Source organism: Theropithecus gelada, chromosome 7a (genome assembly GCF_003255815.1).
Source record: "Theropithecus gelada isolate Dixy chromosome 7a, Tgel_1.0, whole genome shotgun sequence".
NCBI classification, from domain to species: Eukaryota; Metazoa; Chordata; class Mammalia; order Primates; family Cercopithecidae; genus Theropithecus; species Theropithecus gelada.
The window spans coordinates 39,565,636-39,589,703 of NC_037674.1; the positions used below are offsets into that span (position 1 = coordinate 39,565,636).

General features: G+C 42.0%; 1 protein-coding gene across 6 annotated transcripts in view; it reads right to left on the reverse strand.

Moving 5' to 3' along the window:
- Positions 1-24,068, reverse strand: part of CSNK1G1 (casein kinase 1 gamma 1) — a 230,780-nt gene that overhangs the window by 35,988 nt on the left and 170,724 nt on the right. For all 6 annotated transcript variants that reach the window (XM_025389534.1, XM_025389537.1, XM_025389538.1 and 3 more), the window contains 6 exons: positions 19,780-19,931; positions 17,106-17,340; positions 10,930-11,015; positions 7,906-7,990; positions 7,479-7,627; positions 6,117-6,224 (listed from right to left, as the gene is read on the reverse strand). In XM_025389534.1, the coding sequence (XP_025245319.1) occupies positions 6,117-6,224; positions 7,479-7,627; positions 7,906-7,990; positions 10,930-11,015; positions 17,106-17,340; positions 19,780-19,931 (815 nt within the window). The remainder of the gene's footprint in view (positions 1-6,116; positions 6,225-7,478; positions 7,628-7,905; positions 7,991-10,929; positions 11,016-17,105; positions 17,341-19,779; positions 19,932-24,068) is intronic.

Sequence of the window (24,068 nt, forward strand, 5' to 3'; positions counted from 1 at the left end):
CCTTGTGTTATAGTTATCTGTCCATTTGGCTTATCTACTTGTCAGCTCTTTGAGGACAAGGACTCCCTACTTACCTTGGTATCCACAGGATATACTTTTTTTTTTTTTTTTTTCCCCAAACAAAGTCTCTGTCCCCCTGGCTGGAGTGCAGTGGCACAATCTCAGCTCACTGCAACCTCTGCCTCCCAGGTTCAAGGATTCTCCTGCCTCAGCCTCCCAAGTAGCTGAGATTACAGGCACCCGCCACCACACCCAGCTAATTTTTGTATTTTTAGTAGCCAGGCTGGTCTCGACTTCCTGACCTCAAGTTATCCACCCCCCTCAGCCTTCCAAAGTGCTGGGATTATAGGTGTGAGCTACCATGCCACACGTGCCCGGGGCCCACAGGATACAGTTTCACATAGCAGGTCCTCAGCTCAGATTTACTGAGTCAAAGTAGCTGATACAAGGTTAGCTGTTCCTAAAGTCAATACCTGTCAATCTTGCTCAAGGAGAAACTGTATTTTTCTTTTGCTAATTTCAAAACTTGAAAGGAATTATTCTAGAAAATTATCTTGTTTTCAATTCTTAGAGTAATAAAAGAGACAGATTTGAAGGCTGGGCGCAGTGGCTCACGCCTATAATCCCAGCACTTTGGGAGGCTGAGGTGGGTGGATCACGAGGTCAGGAGATCGAGACCATCCTGGCTAACACAGTGAAATCCTGTCTCTACTAAAAATACAAAAAATTAGCCGGGTGTGGTGGCAGGCACCTGTAATCCCAGCTGCTCCGGTGGTTGAGGCAGGAGAATGGCGTGAACCCGGGAGGCAGAGCTTGCAGTGAGCCGAGATCACGCACTGCACTCCAGCCTGGGCTACAGAACGAGACTCTGTCTTTAAAAAAAAAAAAAAGAAAGAAAGATTTGGCTGCAAACATTCTTAGAAACAAACAAACAAAAAAGAGCATAAGAAAACAACCCTAAAGATGGAAGAAATGTAATATTAACACAGACCTAGATGCTGTAAAGGTTGAAGCGACACTAGAAATCCATTAGCCACAGTGCAGAAAGAATTTTACCCAACAAGGATTCGGAATCCTGGTGGGAAGGAGGTATAACATTTACATGAATGTGGAGGAATTCCAATCTTTTAGCGGTCATAGGATACTAAAAACTCTAAAATTAAAAAAATTGGGCCAGGCATGGTGGCTCCCAGCATTTTGGGAGGCAGAGGTGGGCAGATTGCTTGAACCCAGGAATTTGAGAACAGCCTGGGAAACACAGTGAAACTGTCTCTACAGAAAACAAACAAACAAAAAAAAATTAGCTGGGCGTGGTGGCGTGTACCTGTAGTCCCAGCTACTCACGAGGCTAAGGTGGAAGGATCCCTTTAGCCCAGGAAGGTGAGGCTGCAGTGAGCTGTGATTGCGCTACTGTACTCCAGCCTGGGCAACAGAGTGAAATCCTTTCTCAAAAAAAAAAAGAAAAAGAAAAAGAGAAAAAACATATATATCAAAGAGAGATATTCAAGATTCAGCTTTTCAAAAATAAGCATATTAGTTAAATAAAGATGAGATTTTCCTAAATAATTCTATACCGTGGCCAGAGACTTTTCATTTAAAAGTATATTGAAATTCACTAGTCAGTTTTTACCCTGACAACCGAAGTTTTCAATCATCTCTTTTCCTCATACTTTAAAAATCCATGCAAAACCACAGCACTGGTTATAAATTCACTGAAGCAGGAAAGTAAAGGAAACACATATTTTAAGATATTCTGGGCCGGGCACGGTGGCTCACGCTTGTAATCCCAGCACTTTAGGAGGCCGAGGCGGGCGGATCATGAGGTCAGGAGATCGAGACACTACTGGCTAATATGGTGAAACCCCGTCTCTACTAAAAATACAAAAAATTAGCCGGGCATGGTGGCAGGTGCCTGTAATCCCAGCTACTCGGGAGACTGAGGCTGGAGAATGCTGAGGAGGCTGAGCTTGCAGTGAGCCGAGATTGAGCCACTGCACTCCAGCCTGGGAGACAGCCAGACTCCGTCTTAAAAAAAAAAAAAAAAAAAGATATTCTAGGATGGGCGCGGTGGCTCATGCCTGTAATCCCAGCATTTTGGGAGGCCGAGGCGGGCGGATTACCTGAGCTCTGGAGTTCGTGACCAGCCTGGGCAACATCATGAAACCCCATCTCTACTAAAATACAAAACATTAGCCGGGTGTGGTGGCATGCGCTTATAGTCCCAGCTACTCGGGAGGCTGAGGTGGAAGAATTGCTTGAACCTGGGAGGTGGAGGTTGCAGTGAGCCAAGATCGCGCCACTGCATGCCACTCTGGGCGACAGAGCAAGACTCCATCTCAAAATAAATAAATAAATAAAAATTTTTAAAAAATTGTATCACATTCTGAGAGAATAGAGGTGAAAAAGAATTTTAAAAAATAAAAAATATTCTAAAAAGTAGGCACAAGGGGCCGGGCATGGTGGTTCATGCTTGTAATCGCAGCACTTTGTGAGGCTGAGGCAGGTGGATCATCTGAGGACAGGAGTTCCAGACTAGCCTGGCCAACATGGTGAAACCCCATCTCCATTAAAAATACAAAAATTAGCCAGGTGTGATGGCGGGCACCTGTAATCCCAGCTACTCAGGAAGCTGGAGCAGAAGAATCACTTGAACTCAGGAGGTGGAGGTTGCAGTGAGCCAAGATCATACTCCAGCCTAGGTGATAAGAGCGAAACTGTCTCAAAAAAAAAAAAAAAAAAAAAAAAAAAAAAAGACACAAGGATATATGTTGACTGTGATATCACACTACTTATCTATTTTTTCTTTACATACATTTTCTACTTAAATGCAATTTTTTTTTTTTTTTTTTGAGAGGGAGTCTCACTCTGTCGCCCAGGCTGGGATGCAGTGGCCAGATCTCAGCTCACTGCAAGCTCCGCCTCCCAGGTTTACGCCATTCTCCTGCCTCAGCCTCCCGAGTAGCTGGGACTACAGGCGCCCGCCACCTCGCCCGGCTAGTTATTTTTTGTATTTTTTAGTAGAGACGGGGTTTCACCTTGTTTTTTTTTTTTTAAGATGGAGTTTCTCTCTTGTTGCCCAGGCTGGAGTGCAATGGTGCCCAGGCTAGAGTGTAATGGCACCATCTCAGCTCACTGCAACCTCCGCCTCCCAGTAGCTGGGATTTGAGGCATGTGCCACCACGCCCAGCTAATTTTTATATTTTTAGTAGAGACCGGGTTTCACCATGTTGGCCAGGCTGGTCTCGAACTCCTGACCTCAGGTGATCCACCTGCTTCGGCCTCCCAAAGTGCTGGGATTACAGGCGTGAGCCACTGCGCCTGGCCGCATTTTTCATTATAGAGTAATAAAACTTCATTTAAAATATTTTAGAATACATTACTACACTTCCAACACTATTTCTGTTAATAATTTTGATCTCCTCCCATTGATCCTGCTTATTTCCCCACCCCTCCAGCTCACTGTATACTATAACCCAGTTTATTCAATAAAGGATGTGAAGTAGATTTATAACCACGCCTTTACAAGTGGATAGGCAGATCATTTCTGTATCTTTGCTACCAATGACAATGCAACAGTTTTATGCACATAACCTATACTTTGGATTGTTTTACTGATTGATTTCAAGAAGGTATTTCATCAGAGAAGAAAATAACTTGATCAAATTGCTTTCTAGCCAGGTGAAGTGGCTCACGCCTGAAATCCCAGTACTTTGGGAGGCCGAGGCAGGTGGATCACCTGAAGTCAGGAGTTCGAGACCAGCCTGGCCAACATGGCGAAACACCATCTCTAATAAAAATACAAAAATTAGCCCAGTATGGTGGTATGTGCCTGTAATCCCAGCTACTCAGGAGGCTGAGGCAGGAGAATCACTTGAATCTGGGAGACAGAGGTGGAAGTGAGCTGAGATCGCACCACTGCACTCCAGCCTGGGTGACAGAGTAAGACGCTGTCTCAAAAAAAAAAAAAAAAAGAAGAAGAAGAAGAAGAAAGAAATAAAAATAAAAAAAAAGAAGAAATTGCTTTCTAGAGAATTTGTATCAATTTGTAAAATCAACAGCAATATGTCAGTTTAACTGTGCCCTCACCCACACTAGCTATTAGCTTTTAAAAAGGGAGGGATGGGAGAGAACTGCAGAAGTCAACATTGTCTTTTGTTGTCAAACCAGAAGTCAGTCAAATTATAAGTCTTAAACAACAACTTTAATTAAAGGATGTGACTATGGACCCAATTAGTGCCCAGAGTTTGCTAAATCTTTTCTTTTTTGCCTACCTATCTTCTCCTTTATATTTACTCTCTAGTAATATGGCTTTCCTTCTTTCACATACTTTTTTCTTACCCACCAAACCACACATTTTGCCAAGAGTATATACTTACTGGTGAGAAAATATATTTGTGGGTGTACTCCACTGGACATGTGTGTGTGCGTGTTTGTATATACTATTCTTAACGTATATATACTTGCATATGTGCATCTATGAAACAAATGTTTTTGTATTTTCTCGTAAAAATGTTGTTAATACAAAAAAGTGAGGTCATAAGGAGAGGAAATAAGCTAATTTGATGTGTGATAATTATTTTAAAAATACATAATCTGTTTATTATGCTTTGCTTATTTACCTACTGTGGTCTCTGTTTTTCTCTTAGCAATATATTTAATATAAAGATAAAATCCTATGTCATATTTACTTCCCAAATACATAAGCCCTTTTTTAAAATGTCAAATTTGTTGATTTTTTGGTGTGTTTGCCTCATCTGTCTTTAGGCTGAGAGATGTCCCTCATTTAGACCACTAGTTTTCCAAACAATGAACACTGAAGGACAGATGATATGACCTAATCTGAATCTTCACTGCAGGTCCATTTTAAATCTTGACCAGCTCTATAATTTTCCCAGGTAGAACAACAAGGGGTGGTGTGGAGGTTCCATTTCATGCCCAAGTCAGTTGGAAGTCCAAATTACCTACCACTCTTTTTTTTTTTTTTTTTTTTTGAGACAGAGTCTCACTCTGTTGCCCAGGCTGGAGTGCAGTGGCGCGCTCTCGGCTCACTGCAAGCTCCGCCTCCTGGGTTCATACCATTCTCCTGCCTCAGCTTCCTGAATAGCTGGGACTACAGGTTCTCCTGCCTCAGCCTCCCGAGTAGCTGGGACTACAGGCGGCCACCACCACGCCCAGCTAATTTTTTTTTTGTATTTTTTAGTAGAGACGGGGTTTCACCGTGTTACGCAAGATGGCCTCGATCTCCTGACTTTGTGATCCGCCTGCCTTGGCCTCCCAAAGTGCTGGGATTACAGGCGTGAGCCACCGCACCGGGCCTTATCTACCTCTCTTAATCAGCAAGGAAAAACCAGAACTGGCAAGAGCTCTAGACTAGACTACAGATGAGACCGAAAGTGGGCTACCTGGTACATCCTGTCTGTCCAACAGGTCTTTTTTTTTTTTTTTTAAACTGTTCCTTGGTGAGCAGGGCTACTCCACAGGCACTGTGTGCCCAGAGTAGCCTCCAACAGGTCTTTTGGTCCTATGGTAGATGCCTCAGATCCTAACATATAGCTAGTTCCCCCTACAGCCAACAGACTCTGACAGGCCAACACTCTTTTTTTTTTTTCTGAGACAGGGTCCACCCAGGCTGGAATGCAAAGGCCCAAGCAATCTTGGCTCACTGCTGCCTCGACTTCCCGGGCTCAGGTGATTCTTCCACCTCAGCCTCCAAAGTAGCTGGGACTATAGGCATGTGCCACCATGCCCAACTAATTTTTTGTATTTTATGTAGAGACAGGGTTTCGCCATGTTGCCCAGGCTGGTCTTGAACTCCCGGCTCAAGTGATCTACCTGCCTTGGCCTCTCAAAGTGCTGGGATTACAGGCATGAGCCACCGCACTTGGCCAGGCCTACTCTTTAGACTGGATACTTCATATAAGGCACCTGGCCACATTTCAGTGCAACTATACATGCTCTGAGGGTTGCTTGAGAGTTATACCACACCTGTAAGAAATGGTAAGCATTTGATCTTTATTTTCAGTATATACACTAAAGCAGAGAAGCTGAAGAATTTGGGTTTTAATATTCGCCATGAAGAAGTAGAGTGTCTGAAATAATGAAGGATTAACACATACCTGATTTCGAAGAGGCTGCTGTTGTGATGGCCGATCCCTGTGTGTGTGGCTTTCTCGAGTTATTGCAGATGCACCAGAATCTACGTGAACTGACCCTACTGGAGTAGGCTGGAAAAATGAAACAAAAAGTCAAATGGGGGAAAGAGGTCCAACTTGATGCATATGCAAACGACAGAATAATTCTAATTCTAATAGAGTAGTAGTAATTACTTTCAGCTACCAAGAGCACTTTCAAGTTGTCTTGTCTTCTCAGTTTGCTCATCTGCAAAAGGGAGGCAGCCTGGTCCTCAATAGTTCATTGGAGAGTAGCTTACCTTCGAAAATAAAAAACCAGGGTTGGGTGTGGTGGCTCACGCCTGTAATCCCAGCACTTTGGGAGGCCAAGGTGAGTGAATCACCTGAGAGGTCAGAAGTTCGAGACCAGCCTGACCAACGTGGAGAAACCCCATCTCTACTAAAAATACAAAATTAGTCAGGTGTGGCAGCACGCGCCTGTAATCCCAGCTACTCGGGACGCTGAGGCAGGAGAATCACTTGAACCCGGGAGGCGGAGGTTGTGGTGAGCTGAGTTCACGCCATTGCACTGCAGCTTGGGCAACAAGAGTGAAACTCCGGAAAAAAAAAAAAAAATCCTCCAGTGGTATCTGTTTGGCCCTGTGAACCCCTGACCAGAACAACAAATTCAAAAGCTTCCTATGGTGCTGGGTTCCACTCCTACAAAGGTCAAGTACATTAACAGCGTATGTGGCATCAACTTCTGAATCATGGCATCGAGCATGGTGGCTCATGCCTGTAATCCCAGCACTTCTGGAAGCCGAGGCGGGCAGATCACCTCAGGTCAGGAGTTTGAGATCAGCCTGGCCAACATGGCAAAACCCCATCTCTGCTAAAAATATAAAAATTACCCAGGTGTGGTGGTACATGCCTACAATCCCAGCTACTTGAGAGGCTGAGGCAGGAGAATCTCTTGAACCCAGGAGGCAGAGGTTGCACTGAGCCAAGATTGGCGCCATTGCACTCCAGCCTGGGCGACAGAGAGACTCTCTGAAAAACAAAACAAAACAACGTCTGAATCATTCAAATGAAATTTCTCCTAAAAACCAGGCTTAAATTCTGTTATCTTAGGACATGCAAGTTATTATCTTCCTATATCAGTAGGAAAAAATACATAACCCCTTCCTACTTCTGAACTAGTAAGAGCAACTTATGGCAACACCCAGACAAGGCTGGTAAATATACAGTCTACGATCAAAGGAATATTTTTACTAAAGATTCAAGCAGGAAGACTGACAAGTAAAGGCATGAGGCAGTGCTGGTTGGAGAAAGGAGGTAATGAGGTAAAAAAAAAAAAAAGATACTTACAATAGGTCTCCCAACCCAATCATAGGCATAGTCAAAGGTGTAGCCTTTCTTTTCAAAGAGGTCTGTGAAGAGGGTCCGTAAATACTCATAATCAGGTTTTTCAAAGAAGTCCAATCGCCTGACATATCGAAGGTAGGTTGCCATCTCCTCTGTCAGGAAAGAGATGAAAGGCCCTGCTCATTAGCTGAATGCTTTCCATAGTGGTTGTGGGGAAGCACTGGGCCACAAAGGGGTTATTTATACAGACAATTTAACACTGATGTTTTCTTTACAGACAAAATAAAAGCGATAAAACCTACTTTGGTCTGTATCACAAAAGGAAATGTTAATTACCTAAACAGCACCCTTATCTAGAGATACCCAGTCATGGACTCTACCTATTTCAAAGCTCAGTCACACTGACTGGAATCTCTTTTTAGCATCCCACCTGGAAAGTTTTCACAGAGAGCTTCAATGGGAGTATTCCTTTTGGTGTCACCAATTTTTTGATATCTCTCTTTTAACGTGTCAGCCTGTAGAGAGTAAAGAGAAAGTTATTTGAAAAGATGTCCTAAGCATGGGAGATTCAATATGTTTTTGGACACAATGGTTGTTTCACTCAAATTCACAGTATTTGTTGGTCTTGATTTTTTTTCTAACACAAATAAGAAATGTAGTAGAAATTATATATTTAGATATACACAAACATCTGCTGTGTTCTGGAAAATTTTACTTGCGAAAATATTTAGTTGTCTCAGATAAACACCATCACATACAATGGATGAGTGGCTAGGATAAGAAAATAACAATATTATGTGGCAATATTTTCAAAATTGCAGAAGCTTAGTAACCTCCCATGGCTACCATAATTCAATGTGATTCAGCATTCTCTCTTAGATCAGCTCTAAAAGTATTGCTAATCCAGGTGTGGGAAACAGATAAGTAATTCTACTACATATATATAGAGACTTTGAACAGAAAAAAAAAAAAAACAATAACTGAAAAATGTATTTCAACAACGTGCTTCCAGAGGGAAAAAAGTTGTCTATGGTACAGCCATGGCTAACAGAGTTGGTGTATGTCAGTATCTCAAAAGCAGCCCAAGTCTGGTATGGTCAGAGCTATAGTCAGAGGGCTTTTGAATCCTGGACCAACAGTGGGCTCAAGGGAATTGTTGTCAGGCTTTACCTAGCTTGCTGCATTCAGACTTAAGCAATAGCATTCTGAAGTGAGTAGGAGAAATTTTAGGTCTACAACTATCACTAAAATGATTTATGGACGAGACAGTTTCAAGCAATTAATAATACACTAATGCATTGTTTGGCTGTATGATGACCAAGTTTGACATGAAACTATATTTGAAAGCTATAAACATCAATGAGAAGATGTATATAACAGGAGAGGAGCCGGGCGCGGTGGCTCAAGCCTGTAATCCCAGCACTTTGGGAGGCCGAGACGGGCGGATCACGAGGTCAGGAGATCGAGACCATCCTGGCTAACACGGTGAAACCCCGTCTCTATTAAGAAATACAAAAAAAAACTAGCCGGGCGAGGTGGCGGGCGCCTGTAGTCCCAGCTACTCGGGAGGCTGAGGCCGGAGAATGGCGTGAACCCGGGAGGCGGAGCTTGCAGTGAGCTGAGATCCGGCCACTGCACTCCAGCCNTTACAAAAGCTTTATAAGCATTTTCCAGTTATCCTGATTTTTCTTCCATAGCCTTACCTAAAAACAATGGGATAACAATTTTTACAACTTTTAAAAAAACAAAAAAAAAAAAAAAAAAAAAAAAAAAAAAAAAAAAAAAAACAGGAGAGGAATTTAAGAGTGAAGAAATAACATCTAAAAGGCAATGGGTAGAAGTCTTATGTTTTAGGACAGTATTCTAGAAAGCCTACAGCAAAATGAACCATCCTGCCTTTCTGGAAGACGGGATGTAGGAGTACCCCAAACTACTGATTAAGTTTCTTTCCATGTTAGTATGTTGAAATAAATTACAACCAAAAAATATGTCTTGGGCCAGGCGCGATGGCTCACGCCTGTAATCCTAGCACTTTGAGAGGCTGAGATGGGCGGATCACTTGAGGTCAGGAGCTTGAGACCAGCCTGACCAACATGGTGAAACCCCGTCTCTACTAAAAATACAAAAAATTGGCTGGGTGCAGTGGCTCATGCCTGTAATCCCAGCACTTTGGGAGGCCGAGGCAGGCGGATCACGAGGTCAGGAGCTTGAGACCAGCCTGGCCAATATGGTGAAATCCCGTCTCTAATAAAAATACAAAAATTAGCCAGGCGTGGTGGCATGTGCCTGTAGTCCCAGGTACTCAGGAGGCTGAGGCAGGAGAATTGCTTGAACCCAGGAGGCAGAGGTTGCAGTGAGCTGAGATCACACCACTGCACTCCAGCCTGGGCAACAAAGCCAGAGTCCGTCTCAAAAAAAAACCCAAAAAATTAGCTGGGCATGGTGGCGTGCACCTGTAATCCCAATTACTCAGGAGGCTAAGGTGGGAGAACTGCTGGAACTTGGGAGGCGGAGGTTGCAGTGAGCCAAGATTGCACCACTGCACTCCAGCCTGGGAAACAGAGCAAAACTCTGTCTCAAAAAAAAAAAAGTCTCACAAAATACTAATGGGACTTACAAGGGGTTAGAAGCTTACCATTTCCTAGTCAAACAGCCAAATGCACAGAGTAATGATAATGCTCATAATTATCATAGTAAACTGACATGTAACCACCGTACTGACACCTACCTAAGGAAGGCTATTTAAACTTTACACATTTTACAGTGAATAGCTATTGTCTGAATAGGCATTTATTCAATAATACACTTGAACAGCAATGTTAAACCTGGATTTTCATTTTAGTTCAGGTGAGTTCTTAGCCTACATATTTTCTAAGTTTTCCTGAGGAGCACACCCTGCTGGCCTTTCTGGTAAAATGTGTAGCAGCTGTTGTCAACAATTTGTTCCAGAAATTCCCTTACATACTGGGAACACTCCTCCTGCTACATAATGGTAGTGGAGGAGGAATACCAACACAGAGAGAAAAGCAGCACTGTCAAGGCTGGGAGGAAATGAGAGAAAAGATCATGGAAAATCCAAAAACAAGGAAAAATTAAGAAAGGGAAGACAAACAGTGAACAAAACAGTTTCCAAAGCCCAGGAGAGCATTTATAGTATAGACTAATGTAACTAGTCCTTGTTTCTTATCTCTATAATCAATAATCCTTTTTGTGTTGTTTTAAAAAATATTTATTTATCTTTAAATAGAGATGGCGTCTCACTATGTTGCTGATCTCAAACTCCTGGACTCAAGCAATCCTCCCACCCCAGCCTCCCAAAGTGCTGGGATTACAGGCATCAGCCACCACATCTGGCCAGCCTTCTACACATTTCTTAAAAACATGAAGCCAGAGGCCTCTTCATTAACAACTGAGCATAGCAACAAAGCCCTCCACTGAACACTTTCAAGGATACCTTGAGTCCTTGCCAGGGAAGGCTGCCTCGAAGGAAATACATGAACATATGGCCTAGGGCTTCCAAATCATCTCTCCGGCTTTGCTCTAAAAGGGAAGACAGATCACACATTATGTTTGCAGTTATTACAGCAGAAAAAGGTTCAAAACCAAGTAATCCCTTCAGAAACCCTTCAGCTCTGGAAAGGCTCTGCTTACTCATTACTTGTATATTTAAACCAAGGATAGTATTTTAGATCAAAACCTCAAACCAATGTGTACTTCCTTTGTCTAGATCTGTTGATAGTAAGTAAATATCAAGAGAAAAGAGCAAATCCTGAATTAAAACCAAGCCCAAATCACTAAACAGTGAATTACCACCCCTCACTCAATGCTGTCACCTTCCTGAAAGTGATAAAATTTTAATGAAATGTTATTTCCAGTATATGGGCTACAGTTACCCTTTAGTCACCACCACGGAGTGAGTAGCAGATTAAGCAACTCAAACTGTTAAAACAGTCCATTCTGGCTAGGCCTGCAAAGATACAAGCTGCAAAATGCCTAGCAAACATCCAAGTGCTTTTTATTCATCATAAAAATTAACACTTAAAATTCAGTTTCATATCAATGAACATCAGTACATACTCTCTTGGCTCCCATTCAATTTGTACCATGTCCTATAACCTCAAAAACATTTTAAAATTCATTACTAAGGTCCCCTCAAAATTAGATGGGTAAGGCTGCACACATCTGTAGTCCCAGCTACTTAAGAGGCTCAAGTGAGAGGATCGCTACGGCCCAGGAGCTCAAGATAAGCCTGGGCAACATAGTAAGACCTCATCCCAAAACAAAATAGAACAAAAAATCAAAGTCCCTGCATTCTGGAAGCGTATCTAAAACAAGTTGCTGGGTTTTTCTCTCCTTTTAATTGGGAAGGTGAAGATGACAAAGAACTGCAAAATAGTTAACACAAAACTGCAGCTTCATCTCAGAAAACATCCTACACATTCTTTGTTGGACAGAATCTAAGTAGTACACATCTTCGTTTCTTTTTTCTTCTTTCTTAAAGACAGAATCCTTGCTCTGTTGCCTAGGCTGGAGTGCAGTGTTGTGATCATGGCTCACTGCAGCCTCAAATTCCTGAGCCCAAGGGACCCTTCTGCCTCAGCTGAGTAGCTAGGAATCTAAGTGTGTGGAATGACACTCGGCTAATTTATTTATTTTTATTTTTTGTGAAGATGGGGTCTTGTTATGGCTGGTCTCAAACTACTGGCCTCAAGCAAACCTAATATATCAGCCTCCCACACTGTGGGATTACTCATGTGAACCACCGTACCCAGCCCATGCATTCATTTTGAATTTGCCAATTATGATTTAGTCTCAGACTTTTTTTTTTTTTTTTTTTTTTTTGAGACAAGGTCTCACTCTGTTGCCTAGGCTAGAGTGCAGTAGCATGATCTTGGACACTGCAGCCTCGCCCTCCTGGGCTCAAGTGATCCTCCCACCTCAGCTTCCTGACTAGCTGGGACTACAGGCATGCACCACCACTACTATCACCCCGGCTACTTTTTGTATTTTTTATAGAGACTGGGTTTTGCCATGTTGCCCAGGCTGGTCTGGAACTCCTGGGCCAATCAAGCAATCAACCAGCCTTCGCCTCCCAAAGTGCTGCGACTACAGTGTGAGCCACCACACTTGGCCCATCTCAGACATTTTATGTGTTTATTTTTCAGAATCAAGTTTAGGGCTTTATCAGAATAAACGACAGAAGCAAGACTAAGAGGCTACCTTCAACTTGATTGCGCTTTCTTTGTATAGAAAGTAAAACCCAAGAGAGCCAGAGAAAGCCACTCAGCTAACTCAAAATACAGAAGTACAACATGTTTAACTACTGCCTTAAATTATAGGAAATTTGCATGAAAAAGAATAGTAGTCTACAGGGTAGATGAAGAAAGAAAAGGCAACTTTTAAAATAGCGATTTGATGGAGGTTGTAAAAAGATGGTTACTAATGGAAAGGAGGGGTACCCTGACAGAGATAAATAACATAAAACCGAGTTGGTATACATCAATTGAAACAATCTTAAAAAGAATGAAATAAAACAGCACAACCATCAGAATCCTTTGTCTACATGACTTGTCTGGTTTGTAATAAAATATTCACAATTGAAAACAAAAAAGTAGTTATACAAAAACGGTGTGTTGACAGAATCTAAAGATGCACAAATGAAAAAGAGAAAAGAACAAGGAGAGTGAGTGGAGGCCTCCCACAAAGCAGGGCAGATAGAAAAACGACTCTGCAGTTTCTCATACTGTATCACACCCACTCATCGCCTCTCCATTTTTATATCCACTTCCTGTAACAAGAGGCCCCTTGGTTATTAAAAATTCACTGGACAAATGTTTGAATTTTAGATAGTTGAGCACTAGAGGGCAAAACTCTCCATATTTTCAATATTGATCAGGCCTACAGAAAAAAGATTTCACAGCAAAATAAATTATGAGATTAAAAAATTGTTTAAACTCACTGGAATAAGTAATAAAGTAACTTTTCAAATCCTGAGAACTATGAGAAAGAACTGTAGAATATGGGACAATAGGAAAAAGAAGGGTTCCTAAATCAGGAAGGGTACTTAAATAAGGGTACCTAAATAAGGTACCTAAAATAAGGGTACCTAAATCACCAGCCATGCTTTATTTTCATACGACTTTGAACACTCCACACTTGTCCAATTCATTATTTCTACATGCCCTCATTTCTTCATGCAGAATATATTCATTTTCAAAGAAGAAAGGTTTCCAATACCAGTGAGACCAGCAGGACACAAAATTCTTCAGTTCTTCTGACTGGATGAACGGTGTGCTTTCATCCAATCAGAAAGATGTGCTTGGTTTACATGCATAACATCCCTGATTTTAGGTTAAATATATTTGTTGAAGGCAGGGGGCAAGGCAACCCAGTGTTCTCACCCTAATTTCAACCATTAAATAATATAAATTGGGCTGTCTCAGTCACAGCTTAATCAGTAGAAAGATGGCTGCTATGGTAATAGATTTCTGTCTTCCCCTGGACCCCCCAACACACAAACCTCACATTGAAATTTGATCCCAATATTCAAAGTTGGGTCAAATGGAATGTGTCTGGGTCATGGGGGTAGATCCCTCATTAATTGATTAATGACCTCCCTTAGGGATGAGTTCCCAAGAAAGCAGGTTGGTGAGAAGAGCCTAGCACCCCCTTCCCCATGTGATCTGCACATGCTGGCTGCTCCCCTTCCCCTTATACCATGAGTGGAAGCAGCATGAGGCCCCTGAGGCCCTCACCAGATGCAGATGCCAGTGCCATGCTTCTTGCACAGCCTGCAGAACTCTAAGTCAAATTTAAATGTCTTTTCTTTATAAAATGACCCAGCCTGAGGTATTCCTTTATAACAACACAAAATGGACTAAGTGTGGCTACTCTGATGTGGCAACTAATGTAAGGTTTAGGAGGATTCTTCTCTTGTTCTCCTCCTCCATAAAACTAAGAAGTGATTTTCCCAAAGCCATTTGAAAACACATATCCCAGTCCCTTCTTCATTGCAACACAAAAAATGCAACACATTTAAAAACCAATAGTATTAGAGTTCCTACAAAGACCTCTATCGTTTGAGGCATGGGAAAGGGTTTAAATAGCAGTGACAACTTTCTGTATGTATTCTCTGTAATGTGGAGAATACAAAATATGATGACAGGTTAGATTTGACCTGGAAAACTCTGGTACTCAGTAAGCCAAGTCTGGGGGTAAACTCAAAAGTTCCGGCAGGAATGGCAGTACACCAAGAGACGTAACAGTCTGATGCACAGTAGATGCTTAAAACAGATTTTGTTGAATAAATAACAATCAGGATAATTACAATATGGACTGATCTTACTATTATAAGGCATTATGCTAAACATTTTACATACATTATCTCACAGAACCATATATTACAGGCATAAATATCATATCCATTTCATACATGAGATAACCAAGGCTAAGGGAAGAAGGTTATTGGATCAAAATTACATAGCTATTAAGTAAGAGCGCCAGGATTTGCATACTTTTTCTTAACCACTACTCTTTATCTTATACAAACATAACATGAACACCCATCCCTTGTCTGTTCTTGTCTTTCCTCTTAAAAACAATAAAATTAGTACACAAACGGCTGAGCCCAGGAAGTGGGCATTAAAACAACTTCTAGAGTTTGTCAGTTAAACCACACAATCATAAGTTTATTATTTAAGATACAGTTTTTGTTTCCTTGTAAAATGGAAAAGTACTTGTCATTATGAAGGAAGAAGGGGATGCTAAGCACTATGCAAGAGACCTAAGTCAGACATGGTGCTTTCACATATATTATCCATTCAACCTTTAAAATATCCCTGTGAAGCTTTACCCTCATTTTACAGAGGAGTTTCAGTGAGATTAAGTAACTTGTCCACAGTAACGCTGATAATAAGAGCCAGAGGACTTCTAGTCTAATTTTAAAGTATTACATTTATTTAAGTGAGGATTTCCATGTGGTTACTGAAAAAATCCTGATAACATCATAATTTCAAATCAAATTGTATCATACTACTTTGTAATGCCATTTTTTACTCTTCACTATCACTTGGATTTCTCAGGTGAATAACTTCTGTAGTTTACTCAATGAGGCTACTTAGTAGATATTACATTAGTCTTTAAAATACTTATTAAAGTGCAGGCCAGGCACGGTGGCTCACATCTATAATCCCAGTGCGCTGGGAGGCTGAGGCAACAGGATCTCTTGAAACCAGAAGTTTGAGACCAGCCTGGGGAACATAGTGAGACTCTGTCTCTATAAAAAAATTTAAAAGTTAGCTGGACATGATGGCATGCGCCAATAGCCCTAGCTACTGAGGAGGCTGAGAAAGATCTCTCCAGCTCAGGTGATTGAGATTATAGTGAGCTATGATCACACTGCTGCACTGCAGCCTGAGTGAGAGTGAGATTCTGTCCCTAAAAATAAAATAAATATGCTGGGCACAGTGGCTCACACCTGTAATCCCAGCACTTTGGGAGGTCAAGGCAGATGGATCACTTGAGGTCAGGAGTTCAAGACCATCCTGGTTAACATGGTGAAATCCCGTCTCTACTAAAAATACAAAAATTAGCCAGGCATGGTGGTGCATGCCTGTAATCCCAGCTACTCGGGAGGCTAAGGGAGGAGAATTGCTTGAACCCGGGAGGCAGAGGTTGCAGTGGGCTGAGATTGCATGACTGCACTCCAGCCTGGGTGATAGAGTGAGACTCCATCTCAAAAAAATAAATAAATAAATGAAATAAATACATCTTAGTGTGCAGTAGTTCATTAATATTTAAGAATATTTTATAATTATTTCTGTCTAGGAGTATGGAATCTGAGAATATTCTGCTTGTGTACGCTCTAGAATATTGATTTTCAAACACGTTTTTTTCAATCACCTAGGAGTCTTTTCTCCAAATAGAGTCTTCCATCGAAGCCCAATATATGAAACATAAAAAAGGGAGGCTTTTTTTGAAGCAGAAAAGCCCAGGGCTCTGCCTGCTTGGTCTCCCCACTGTTCCTTAGGCTTCTCTGACAAATACTCTCCCCCTTGGAATAGTTCCTCACAGGTAAGGTCTTCTGCCTTGATTAGAGCATTTAACAACATTTGTGCAAGTTGTTTATCCTGAGTAAAGTGCAAAACTAATGGGAAACCAAGCATATTTTCACTGAATAAGACAGAAGCTCTTCCTTGAAGACTTCTGTGCAGAACTACGTGCAGTGAACAGAAGTCTACTCCATTTTAGTGAGGCACTCTTCCCCACAGCTGACCCAGCCTGATGTCCTTTTCAGGACTGTCATAAATGGAGTCATACATAAGTAAATACCAAATTCATTACTAAACTCACTAAAATGCTATCCTCTTTTTACAATAATTCAAGTACTCACACTGCTCAGAAACTAAACATTTGGAAGTACAGTGTAAAGAATTAAGAACCTATGCATAGTCTATAGGATTCTTTGAAAAGTCATTAACTTACCATCTCAACTTCTCATATATAAAAATCACTTAACCTTGTGAAGCAATAAAAACCACGAGTTGTAATGCACAATGACGATATAAGTGTTACAGGAATAATAAACTGTTCTAATGACTTGCCCCTTTCATGGAACAGAAAAAAACACACCTTTGCCAAGATGCGTGTTGATAGACATATATCTTGCAGTTCCAGTTAAACTTTTGTGTTCCCTATAAGGTATGTGTTTTTTGGTTTCGGGGTCAATGTATTCCTTGGCCAGTCCAAAGTCTATAATGTGTATAACATGTTCTTTCTTATTGCCTTGTCGACCAATCAGGAAGTTCTCTGGCTTGACATCTCGGTAAATGAGGTTCTTTGAGTGTACATATTCCATTCGAGAAAGCTAAAAGAGAAATAAATGATGGAAATACTCTAAAGAAGTATATCAGGAAAATACATCAAAACATTTTCTTTAATGAGACCAAGGTTTTAATTACTGAAATAACATAAATTTATCTCCTTTCATCACCCAGAGTCACTTCACTGACTTGTAAACAAAAAAATATGTTATAAATATGTACATAACAAATATCAAGACTAGGAAAAGAAAGTGAGAGAGTACAGGTCTACTAAAATGATAGCTCAATTTTACCTCATAATGTCACAATTTGCAAATGACGAATGAAATTAGTTGTTTATATGCTACTTCAGAAAATTAAGCACTTGAGAGAAAAGAAGTATTCCCAGGTACGATATCAAACTGTTGGTGACCTTTGAGACAAATGCCACTGCCACATTCACCTTCTGCCCACATCTTCCTATCCTTAGTTGGACAAGACTACCCAACCCAACTTTCGATGTTGTGAGGCCCAGAGAAGTTAATACTGGACTGACATCACATAGCTAATTAACAGCAGAGACAGGGAAACAGTTCATTATTATTATTGTTGTTATTATAATTATTATTATTCTTTGAGATGGAGTCTTGCTCTGTCACCCAGGGTGTAGTGCAGCCTCAGCCTCCTGGGTTCCAGCAATTCTTGTGCCTCAGCCTCCCGGGTAGCTGGGATTACAGGCACGTGCCACCATGCCTGGCTAATTTTTGTATTTTTAGTAGAGACAGGGTTTCACCATGTTGGCCACACTGGTCTCAAACTCCTGACCTTGGGTGATCCGCCCTCCTCAGCCTCCCAAAGTGCTAGGATTACAGGCATGAGCCACCGTGCCTCCCCAAAACAGTTCATTCTTGTTGTTTTAAATTTATTTGAAGATTATTTTTGTAGAGATGGGGTCTATGTTGCCTAGGCTGGTCTCAAACTCCTGGCCTCAAGTGATCCTCCCACCTCAGCCTCCCAAAGTCCTGGGATTATAGACATGAGCCACCATGCCGGCCAGGGCTACAGTTTTTATGTTAAGTTAAATATAATAAAAAATAATAATCATAAGAGTATTTCAAATTTTATTAAGTATTTCTATCTACTAAGCTTTTCTAGTAACTTTTTTTTTTTTTTGGAGACAGAGTTTCACTCTGTCTCCCAGGCTGGAGTGCAGTGGCGCAATCTTGGCTCACTGCAAGCTCCGCCTCTCAGGTTCACACCATTCTTCTGCCTCAGCCCGCCGAGTTGCTGGGACTACAGGCGCCCGCCACCATGCCTGAATAATTTTTTATATTTTAGTAGAGATGGGGTTTCATCGTGTTAGCCAGGATGGTCTCAATCTCCTGACCTCGTGATCTGCCCGCCTCAGCCTCCCAAAGTGCTGGGATTATAGGCGTGAGCCACCATGCCCAGCCCTTTTCTACTAACTTTTAGTAGAGAAAGAGAAGCTTAGATATTTGAATTTGGGGCTCAAAAGTCAAAGTCAATTATCTCACATTTCCAAATTTTTATAGGACAGTGGGAGAGACCATTACCATTTCAAATAAATGAAGATATATTTGCATCATTCCCCAAAGGGCTTATGTCAAACTTCTCAAAGGAACTGTAGGAACTGCTTATTAAACTGGTATTGGGGTGTAATTTGGTAGGCGCTACAAGAGCTGCCTCTTCAGCTGAAATTTGTCTCTGAGAGAACTGGAGGCCAGAGAACTACCGCAAATTCCTGGTCACGCAATTGTGAATCTGAGTGTTAGTGCAATGGGTTATATCGTCAATATTTTCTTGGTTGCAACACTGAAGGGAGAGATAGGACATGACAAAACCTTACAGCTATATTTAAAACACATAAATAGGCTGGGTGCAGTGGTTCATGCCTGTAATCCTAGCACATTGAGAGGCCGAGGTGGGAGGACCAGTTGAGACCAGGAGTTTAGACCAGCCTGGGCAACATAGTGGGAGCCTGTCTCCACAACATTTTTTTAAAAAATGAGCTGGCATGGCACCTGCAGTTCTAGCTGCTGCAGAGGCTGAGGCAGGAGAATCGTTTGAGCCTAGGAGTTTGAGGTTTCAGTGAGCTATGATCATGCTACTGCACTCTAGCCTGGGTGACAGAGACCCTGTCTCAAAAACCAAAAACAAAACAAAACAAAATCAAAAAAATTATTCACATTTTTACAACTCTTATCTAATCATCCTCTTTTCCCCTAATCTAAATTATATACTTCCTCTTCAGTTAAGGGCAGAGCATTGCTCCAAGGTGCAAAGTCTTAAAATAGAGCAAATTGCAGATGTAGTATGACTTCTCTGAATTTACCCTTTTTGCCCCAGCCAGCTTCCCAGAATGCCATCAAGCCTGTGAGTACTAATTCTTGATGTGTCGCTATGGTTAGTAAATCACCAAAGGCCCACAAGGATGTGGCTGAGGAACCAGCCTATTCTCTTCCAGAATAGCAATTCCAACTTACCAACTGAATGGCTATCATTAACACCGTCTTCAAAGTAAATGTTCGGTCACAGAGGTCAAACAAGTCCTCCAAGCTAGGGCCAAGGAGCTCCAGCACCATGGCATTATATTTCCCACATGGTCCAAAGTAATACACCTGTGGGAGACCTTCACCTGAAAGCAGAGGGGAAATGGGGGTATATAGTGGGAGACACAAAAGCCAAAATATGAGATAACGGTATTAGCACTGAACAAAATATATTTAAAGGTACAATTTGTGAGATTTCCATTTTCTTTCATAGTCCCTACTGGAAACTTAAATTGAGCACAACAGCTTCAATGGGAACTAATAATGATGGGAAAGGCTAAGTCATTGCATAATATGTTCAAATGAGTAGTTATTTAATACCACAGTGCCAAAAACATTTCCACTGCTATAAGATAGAGAATGGTCCCTGATCCATTAGATCTTCCCAAAAGGATGCCTGAAAGTGCAGTATCGTAAAAGGCTCAAAGGATGGCTCACTGAGCTCAAAGGCCAGCTAACAGAACTTGTTACATTAGCTGGTTCATGAGCACTCCCTATGCTTACTGCCATAGCCACATGGGTTATTTGGAACTGTTGCCCTATGGAGAACTCAGATTGAAAAGGCAAGGTCACAGAGAATGCAGCCTGGCCCCAGGCCAGCACAACTGGCCCTCCTTTCACAGGGAGTCTCTATAGTTTTTTGTTTTCTATCAGCTGGAGAAAAGTCAACTAACCAAAACTTAGTGTTTGGTTGCTGATAAGTACTGATGAAAGGAAAAGGGGGAAAAAACACAAGGCTGGGTTTTCCCCAGATCTGAAATTCATAGCTATTAAGAAGCCAAAATCCAGACTTTTTCACCTAAGTGGCAAATTGTGAATAAATTTCCTTTATAAAGTGCATCGTAAATATGAGGCATTCACTAAATATATAACTGGTACCATGAGAATAGTAGATATTAAATAAGATTACAGAGGCCAGGCGTGGTGGCTTGGGAGGCCGAGGTGGTCAGGAGTTTTGAGACCAGCCTGGCCAACATGGTGAAACCCTGTCTCTACTGAAAATACAAAAATTAGCTGGGCGTGGTGGCACACACCTATAATCCCAGCTACTCAGGAGGCTGAGGAAGGAGAATCGTTTGAACTCGGGAGGCAGAGGTTGCAGTGAGCTGAGATGGCGCCACTGCACTCCAGCCTGGGTGACAGAGCGAGACTCCATCTCAAAAAAAAAAAAAAAAAGATTACAGAACACTTAAAAAATTATCTGGTTTCATAGAGCAGAAACATTCCCATCTCACACATTTATGTATATAGTGGTCTACAGTTGTATATGTTGTAGATTATTGTTTGCTTCTTCCTCTAAGTGTTTTAACTTGAGACAAGGTCTCAATGTCACCTAGGCTGGAGTGCAGTGGTGAGATCTCAGCTCACTGCAAACTCTGCCTCCCAGACTAACGCAATCTTCCCAGCTCAGACTCCCAAGTAGCAGCTGGGGCTGTAGGCTTGCTCTACCACACCAGACTAAGTTTTTGATTTTTTGTAGAGATGGGGTCTCACTATGTTACCCAGGTTGGTCCTGAACAACTCCCAAGCTCAAGCAATCCTCCCTCCTTTGCCTCCCAAAGTGCTGGAATTATAGGCATGAGCTACTGTGCCTGGCCCCATTCCCTTTTTATTTCTATGGGTGGGATATAGGCAGATGTACATCTTACACATACTTCTCTCAAGGATAGGTCTCACATATTTGGAATTAATAACTATTTCATATATTGTATTAGTCTATCTTGATTCATCAAATCCTAAACAACTTTTTTTTTTTTGAGACAGAGTCTCATTCTGTCACCCAGGCTGAAGTGCAGTGGCGCAATCTTGGCCCACTGTAACCTCTGCCTCCTGGGTTCAAGCAATTCTCGCGCCTCAGTCTCCCAAGTAGCTGAGATTACAGGCATGGTGTCCAGCAATTTTTTTTTGTATCTTTTGGAGAGACAGGGTTTCGCCATGTTGGCCAGGCTGGTCTTGAATTCCCGACCTCAAGTGATCTGTCCGCCTCAGCCTCCCAAAGTGCTGGGATTACAGGCGCGAGCTACCATGTATGGCCTAAGCCCTAAACAACTTGAACATTTTCTTTAAATATGTTTATTCCTAGCTTGTATCCTCTAATATACATTACTCCTGCTAGTTCAACAAATATCTGTTCAATTGGTTTTGTGGTTGTCTTGATTCTTCCTATCTCCAAAAGAGAAAAGGATTTAATTTGAAGTGTCTTTTTTTTTTTTTTTTTTTTTTGAGATGGAGTTTCACTCTGTAGCCCAGGCTGGAATGCACTTGTACCATCTCGACTCATTGCAACCTCCGCCTCCCGAGTTCAAGCCATTCTCCTGCCTCAGCCTCCTGAGTAGCTGGGATTACAGGCGCACACTGCCACGCCCAGCTAATTTTTGTATTTTTAGTAGAGACAGCGTTTCCTGTTTGAGACCAGCCTGTTTGAGACAGGCTGGTCTCAAACTCCTGACCTCAGGTGATCCACCCGCCTCGGCCTCCCAAAGTACTGGTATTACAGGCATGAGTCACCACGCCAGGCCCCAAAGAGTCTTTTTTTCCCTGTTGTTCTGAAGAAGTCATTTTTCAGTTTTTTAAAAATATACAAAACTCAATAGTTGTTTCCAATGACTCCTGCTGAGACATCCAAAGCAGAACACTCTGTCCTAGAGATTTACTGTCCTAGAGATTTTTATTAATCAGACACATGGTAAATGCAGTTTGGGGATCTTTTAAATTTATGTCCTATATAAGGATTTGATGACACTAAAATGTTATTTTCCTAATATAAATATTATATTCTTCAAAGCAGGTTGTGGCAGGGCCTGTTTGCATGCCCAGTATCCACATATACACTCTCCCTCTCCTTTTTCTTTTGAGACAGGGTCTCACTGTGTCACCCAGGCTGGAGGGCAGTGGTGTGACCATGGCTCACTGCAGCCTCGACCTCCTGGGACAAGAAATCCTCCTGCCTCAGACTCCCAAACAGCTGGGAGTACAGGCACATGCCACCACATTGGGCTAGTTTTTTAAAATTTTTTCCAGAGATGAGCTCCCACTATGTTGTTCAGGCTGGTCTTGAATCTCTGGGCTGAACTGATCCTCCTGCTTTGACCTCCCAAAGTGAGATTACAAGGATGCCTCTCCCCTTCTTTTTTTCTTTTCTTTCTTTTTTTTTTTTTTTGAGACAAGAGTCTTGCTCGGTTGCCAGGCTGGAGTGCGGTGGCACGATCTCGGCTCAATGCAACCTTCATCTCCTGAGTTCAAGTGATTCTCACGCTTCAGTCTCCCAAGTAGCTGGGATTGACAGGCACATACCACCACATCCAGCTAATTTTTAAATTTTTAGTAGAGATGGGATTTCACCATGTTGGCCAGCATAGTCTCCATCTCCTGACTTCATGATCCGCCTGCCTTGGCCTCCCAAAGTGCTGGGATTACAGGTGTGAGCCACCACGCCCAGCCTCCCCTTCTTTTAAAATAACATAACTTCTTTTTTTTTTTTTTTTTTGAGACAGAGTCTTGCTCTTTTGCTGAGGCCGGAATGCAGTGGCGTGATCTCAGCTTACTGCAACCTCCGCCTCCTGGGTTCAAGCCCTTCTCCTGCCTCAGCCTCCCGAGTAGCTGAGATTACAGGCACCTGCCACCATGCCCGGATAATTTTTGTATTTTTAGTAAAGACGAAGTTTCATCTTGTTGGTCAGGCTGGTCTTGAACTCCTTACCTCAAGTGACCCACCCAACTCGGCCTCCCAAAGTGCTATTATTATAGGCATGAGCCACCATGCCTGGCCCAGAACTTCTAATTGTTGCAAATAGCAACTTGCCCAGTTATAACTCCAGCCTCCCTTGACGATTAGGAAAGACCAATGAGATGGAAGGAGAAATGAGTGTATAATTCTTTTTTTTTTTTTTTTTTTTTTATTCAGAGTCTTGCTCTGCTGCCCAGGCTGGAGTGCAGTAGCATGATCTCAGCTTACTGCAACCTCCGCCTCCTGGGTTCAAGCCATTCTCTTGTCTCAGCCTCCTGAGTAGCTGGGACTACAGACTCGGCTAATTTTTTTTTTTTTTTTTTTTTTTTAGTTTTTGTTTTTGCTTCAGTTTTCTGAGTGGCTGGGCCTACGGACTAGGGCCAATTTTTTTTTTTTTTTTTAGTTTTTGGTAGAGATGAGATTTCACCATGTTGGCCAGGCTGGTCTCCAACTCCTGGCCTCAAGTGATCTGCCCACCTTGGCCTCCCAAAGTGCT